The following is a 6,736-nucleotide window of genomic DNA, read 5'->3' on the forward strand; positions in this document are numbered from 1 at the left end:
AAGGCATCCCTCCCCACTTCTCCGGTGCACGTTCTATGCAAATGTTTCGGGCGTTTAATTCGCAAATCTTTACATCATTCACATCAGTATTACTTTATTTGTATGTTTTTGCATGAGAATCATTCGATTTATCATGTGGTGTAAGTTTTATTCGGTTTTGTCATGAAATATACATACCTTGTTGTATATAACTCACGTTTTGATGATTCTTGTGCAAGGGGTTGCTAGGGCTAGGGTTATAGGTCCGTACACGTCAAGAACTAGGAGGTTAAGGTGCTGGAGTCGAGATGTGATCGTGATTGGGTGAGGGCCAAGCGGATTTTCTTGAAGGGCTAGAGTTTATGGTGGAATGGTGAAGGAAATGGGTACGTATGGCCATGGAGGACTGAACCAGGCCGTGGTGCGGGCCTTGGTGGGTCCAAGCTGTGGTCTAGGGAGGTCCAAGCATCGTTGGTCTCGGGTAGAAAGTAGATCGAAAGGGGTAAACTCGACTAGGGCTCGATTTCATGACATTCGAGTAAAACGGGTTCAACAGCATGCATGGGGCTAGGGTCCTTGGCAAGGTTGGTCCATGAGGGTCTAGTGGTGTGCTTGGAGTGATTTGTTCAAGACTGATTCGAGTTGGTTTAGAGTAGGGTAGAAGATGGCTTCGTAGTGTTTGGGATACTTTTCTGCCGCAGGGTTAGCGCCGCGACTTTGCCCTTTAGGCGCCGTAGCGCCTAGTCTTCGAAGCTGGTAGCGCTGCAGCGCTGATGCCGGGTGCCTAGGCGTTTGGCTGCAGCGCCGGGCGCCTAGGCGCTAATCAAGCGCCGCAGTGTTAGCGCCTAGGCGCTAGTCCGGAGTATGAGGGTCATTAGTTTAGCATTATTGTCTCGTTTAGTTATTGATACGTCGTTATGACCGAGTTTAGTGAGGGTTAGAATGGGTCATATGAGGCTTGATTAGGAATATTTGAATTATGATTTAAGTGTGGTTGTCTTCAGGTCGAAATTTTGAGGTCTAAGGGTAAAATGGTCAATTAGGGTTTCCAGGGGCAAAATGATCATTTTGCACTCGGGTCGAGTAAGCAGTTCTGACAGCGCCCTGATCACAATTTGACATATTTTAAATGTTTGTGTTACCACGTACATAATTTTTTATGGAAATATGAAAAAATAAGTTGCATGCTTGATTTTAAAGAAATTTACGTATATGTATGATTTTTATAAGTGATGAATATGATGATATGTTTTGAAGGATGATAGTTGATTGTGACTAATACGAACACGGACACGAACATGTAAGGTCAAGGCTCAGTGGATGGGTAAAACTGTCGCTGATGTCGCCGCCACCGGGTATCACGGTTATATGTAGATGGATCTATAGAATAGAGCTGAAACGAAAATTACAACTAATGATCTGAATTCAAATAAAGAAAATGAACACGTATATTTTGATATGATGAGACATGTTTTGGACACGTTATGCTTTGACACGATATGTTTAAGTTCATGCTTTTAAGATCATGAAGTTATTTTAATTACAGTACTTTTCACTGTTTCATGTTATGTATATGTACTTGTTATAACGATTTAGGTGTGTTGAGTCTTTAGACTCACTAGGTGTGAATGATGCAGGTGAGCATATTGACGAGGAGACTGGAGGTGCCAAAGACTGAGTAGGCGAAGTTGGATGTGCGTAGGGGCGGAGCCAGAAATATGGCTCCGTCCGGGCTAGAATTTTAAACTCTAGAATTTTTTAATATTTTAAATTGATATACCCGGGCTAATATCATATTATTCTAAAATTATACAAAATTTACCTATAAATTTTTTCAAAAAAAATTGGACCACCCGGGCTCTAAGCCCACATAGCTCCGTCCCTGGATGTGCGCACGCTAACCCGAGGATCATGCTTTCCGCACATTATGTATATATTTTAGGAGTGAACATGGATGATTTCATACTTTTTCGTTTTTATATGTTGATGGTTTGTCAGGATTTTTGCATGCTTCACATTTGTTTTATTTTACACGAGAGTCTAGGGTAACTGCAGCTTGGGGAAAGTATACTGAAAGTCATCATAATGAAGAATAAATATAACTTTGGCTCTCTCAGGCGGACCGTCGGGCTGACCATGCCATTATCCAACAATTGGAGATGGATGCATTAGCTATCTCCATGATCGTAAAGCTTATGCGGAAGAAGTTGCAATTGCTAGAAGTCCCGGTTGTGGTGCAGACCGAAGAAACTATTGAGGAGGTGATTTCTCTCGTAGAAGAAGTTATTGGAGACCAGCCGGTTGGAGAATCTAGTACAAGAGTATCCTAAGTCTAACTCTGAATAGTGGGGACTTACTCCAAAAAAAAAAAAAAAAAAAAAACAAGTATACGTTTGAAAAGGTTGACAAAAATTGTTTTGAAATTAAAATTAATGATAAGAACATTACAAGCACCTTAGAAAATATTTTTTCATGTAAATAAAGGTATTTTAAAATGAAATAAAAAAATTATAAAATATATAAAATTTAATGATATATCCGAAATATCTTTGGAGACTGTTTCTCCAAAAATAAACTCTCCGAATACTATTTTCTTAAATTTTACTTATATATCAAATAACTCAATAATATTTTGCACCTCAAATTTTTTTAATAAAAAAAATACAGCCACTCTCAAAATATATTATGTAAACTCTCACTTGCATTAGCAACTAAGTATTTAACAAAATATTTTGGACATTGATATTCTAATTCGGCTGTCTTTGTTATGGTAAATTAAAATTTTTATCGCGTGACATATAGTAAAAAAAAAAACTAAACAAAACTCCATTTATTTCACTAAGACCAAGTTTTGATTAATTCAAGAAATTATCATTACATAAATGATGTCGGAAAATTGCTCACTGGAAACACAGAATTGTTTTGCTCGGACAAAAGCAGAATATATTTATCTCCAGCTTCTTATTTTCTTCCACATCATACAAACAAGCACTCAAATAAAACATGGCAAACAAAGTTAAACGATATATATATATGTATGTATGTATATATATGATAGATTAAGCGGCTTTTGTCAAGGATTTGAAGGTGACAGATGATCCTAGAAGGAGCTTCCCGACTTCGATCTTAAACGTATCATATCTTAGGAAAAACTCAACAAGCATCAATCTTGAGAACAACACCACCATGTCCTTACCCGGGCATTGCTTGTCGCTAGCAGTTGGGTCATCGGTTTCTCTCCCGTTCGACCAATAAACGTACTTGATCAACTTCTCCCCGTCTCCGACGAACCTATCAGCTACGAACTCTTCAGGGTTCACGAATATCTTGGGGTCCTTGGTCGCAATGGGTTGATACCCGAAAATAATTTCCCCTTTTTTTACGATATACGATGCGTCGTGAGTCGTGATCGTTATGTCCTCTTTAGCCTTACCATATTGAGATGCGACAGGAGGCTCGATCCTCAAAGCCTCCCATACCACTGATTTTGCCAAGCTCATCTTGTTTATCCCCGCTAAGGTTATCCCACCTTCATCCGCTACGACGCCCCGGATCTCATCAGCAAGCCGCTTGTGTAAATCCGATCCACCGGTCCCGACGTACTTCAGCAACGCTGGGAACAAAATCTTGGTGCCACCATATGAATTGAACCCTGTGAGAAAAAGTAAGTTATGAGAAGCCTCCTCCCTGCTGATCCCGGCTTTCTCCGCCTCATCGAGTAACTTCTTGGCCGCCTTATTGAAGGCCTGTCGAACTTTTTCGTACCCCGATTTCACAAGGAAAGAAGGCAAAGGGAATGTGTGGAGCAGGAAATCCTCCATGAACTTTGGCAAAAACTTCAAGTTTAATGGCACCAAAGGTGCAAGCTGGAAAAACAGCCACTTATCAAGATTTGTGTTACCATCTCCCGCAACACTCGTATCGTACGAGCTCGTATTCGCAAACAAGCGGAACAAGAGATCGAATGACATCTTATCACTAATGGTATTGAAATTTGATTGCCCTTTATCAGATAGCTCGGTCTCGAGGTCAGTGAAAAGCCTCGAAACCGAGCTCCGGAATGTGGGTATAATTTGCTTGTGCAACCTCCCCAGTAATGATAAAAAGAATCCCTTGAGGATTTCGTGTTTGCTTTCCGAAGGATCGAGGTATGAACAAACACGATATCCACCATTGAAATGAGTGGATGGCATGTAAGTGCCCGTAAAAATGTCTCTCTTTTCGACTTTCGACGTGTCGAAAAGGACAGGGAAGCTAACTGCATCAAGAATAACGATGACTTTAGAATCATGGGCATTGAAAGGGCCTGGAGGGCTGTTCATCCTAAACACCGTGGAGTTGTATTTCTTCATCCGGGCCCTGAAGAACTCATCCGGGCCCTCTTTGTAGTAGTAGTCTAGACGGTCCTTAATCGGCCCGAAGAAGGGTAAGCCATAGCTTCCTGGTATTTCTTTCAATGGGAGCTTTGAAGGATTCTCAGAAGACATATTTCTTCGGGCTTTGACAATATTTCGGGCTTCAATCGGGATAATTGTTCAAGTGTTTATGAAAGATTGCTGAATTTGTGAATGTACATATAGTGCTCCAATTTCTAGCTTGAGTTATCTAAAATATATATATATATATATAATTTATATAATTTATATATACACGATTAATTCATGCGTGCAGAGGCAACAATAATTGTACGTGCAGATAACCAATACTTAGGCTGGCAACAATAATTGATCAGCAGTTAGGGATGTAAATGAACCAAACTGTTTGTGAGCTATTCGAAATTCGATTCAATAAAAGCTCGTTTGAGCTCGTTTAATGAGGCTCGTTAAGATAAACAAACCAAACTCAAGCTTTACAGTATTCGGTTCGTTGGCTCGTGAACATGTTCCGTTGGTAAGTTCATGAGTAATCTTTTAGATGACAAAATAATAGTTTTGATATTTGATTTATTGATTTTGCATATTATTTATGAAATATATAGAAAAATCTATTAAATTTATTTATTATAATAAATTTACAAATTTTAATAAAAATAATATTTTTTTCTTTAAATATATAATTTATTTTTAGTTAATTTAATGAAAATTTAAATGTATAATTCACATTTATTAAGCTTGTTTAGGCTCGATAAAGGCTTTAATAAGCTCGTGAGCCATGCATATATTCGTTCAATAAAGCTCGAGCTCGACTCGATTATAAACGAGCCAAGCTCAAACATTCAAGAGTTCGGCTCGGCTCGACTCGATTACATCCCTATCTGCAGTACACTTCGAAATTAAATTATTTATGAATAAATTTGAATTTTATCATAATTTTATTATTTGAGTAGTCAGTGGAATCGAGTCTCTTTTGTATTGAAAAATAATAATTTTGAAATATAAAATAATATTTTTTATTAATCAAATTAGATCTTAAATTTATTTCACATAATCGATTCAAGAGACGATATTTTTTGCATTTTTGTGTTATTATTTTATCCTATAGTTTTAAGTTTCTCGTCGGTGTATAAGCTCCTATTCATTGCAGCCCACATTTATCACATGTTTATTAAAGTATCAATTTTTTTTATTACAATTATTAAAGTATAATTTGGGTTCAAATAATAGCACAGCATTTAACAATAATTTTAAAAAATATGATGTGCTCCATAAATTATTTTGTGTTTGACGATATACAGCTAGAAATTATTTTTTCCTAAAATAAAATGGCCATTAAAATCCAAAATATCCAATTAATTTTTATTTGAAAGAGCCTAATATTATTTCCTTTTCGCAAAATTCGTCGTTGCTTTCATGTGGTAGTGCTGGAACTATTTAAATAATATACCCAACAAAAAATTCATGAGATTGTCTCATAAGTTAATTTTGTAAGACATATTTCATATTTGATTCATGAAAAAATATTATTTTTTATGTCAAAAATATTATTTTATACTTTAGACATATATCATATCGATCCATCTCGTTGAAATAGATATGTAAATATCGTCTCGTATTAGATATACTTTGAATACTATAACTTAAATTATAATGGTGAAAAAAACGTGGCTAAGACTTTTGGACGGAATGAATAATTTTGGAAGATTCATGGTTGTTACTTCTCTAAAAAAGAAAAAACATATTTTCGAGTTTCATAATGTTTTTTAATTAGTTTTTGGATTTGATTTAGTTGACACGTAACCGAATAATATTTAACATTTATATTATAGAATCGAATATGAACAATATTAAAATTTTGCGATTGGCTATAACCAAAATTTAATTTTTTTTATCTATTATATTATCCTCATCTTTAGTACGAAAAAGGAGATTTTGTTATTAATTAGAAATTATTTATATTTATATTATTTATAACATAAATTATTTGAAACAATATATAGTAAACACCTAAAATAATTTATATAATTAATCAACTGAATTATAATTCATAAATTATTTACTTAATCTAAACTGTAACATAATTATGAGAAATTATTGATTAATATGTTTATTTTCAAGTAAAGAACTACAATGATATGTGATATAAACATATAGTTTTGATTTTTTGGATTCAAATACATAACTTAGAATATTTATTTATAAATAAACTCAATTGTTTAATATTAATATTATTTTTCTTTAAAAATATTTTTCTAAAAGTATCATTGAAAATTAAAATTTTCATTGTTCACAAATGTAGATGGTTTGTTACGAAAAGTAATAGATTAGAGATTCTTTTAAAAATCTAAGTTTTTTGATATAATTTTTTTTGGTTGTACTTC

General features: G+C 35.0%; 1 protein-coding gene across 1 annotated transcript; it reads right to left on the reverse strand.

Annotated features, from left to right (window-relative positions):
- Window positions 1-2,794: 2,794 nt before the first annotated feature.
- Window positions 2,795-4,571, reverse strand: LOC142541903 (allene oxide synthase 3-like). Its single transcript, XM_075648354.1, has one exon. It carries the CDS (start codon window positions 4,464-4,466, stop codon window positions 3,039-3,041), a length of 1,428 nt encoding a protein of 475 aa, XP_075504469.1. The 5' UTR covers window positions 4,467-4,571; the 3' UTR covers window positions 2,795-3,038.
- Between the last annotated feature and the right edge of the window lie 2,165 nt (window positions 4,572-6,736).

Source organism: Primulina tabacum, chromosome 1, assembly GCF_025594145.1.
Source record: "Primulina tabacum isolate GXHZ01 chromosome 1, ASM2559414v2, whole genome shotgun sequence".
Taxonomy (NCBI): Eukaryota; Viridiplantae; Streptophyta; class Magnoliopsida; order Lamiales; family Gesneriaceae; genus Primulina; species Primulina tabacum.

Coding starts and splice junctions, on each gene's coding strand:
- LOC142541903 (XM_075648354.1), bottom strand. CDS start 4,466: ATGTCTTCTGAGAATCCTTCAAAGCTCCCATTGAAAGAAATACCAGGA.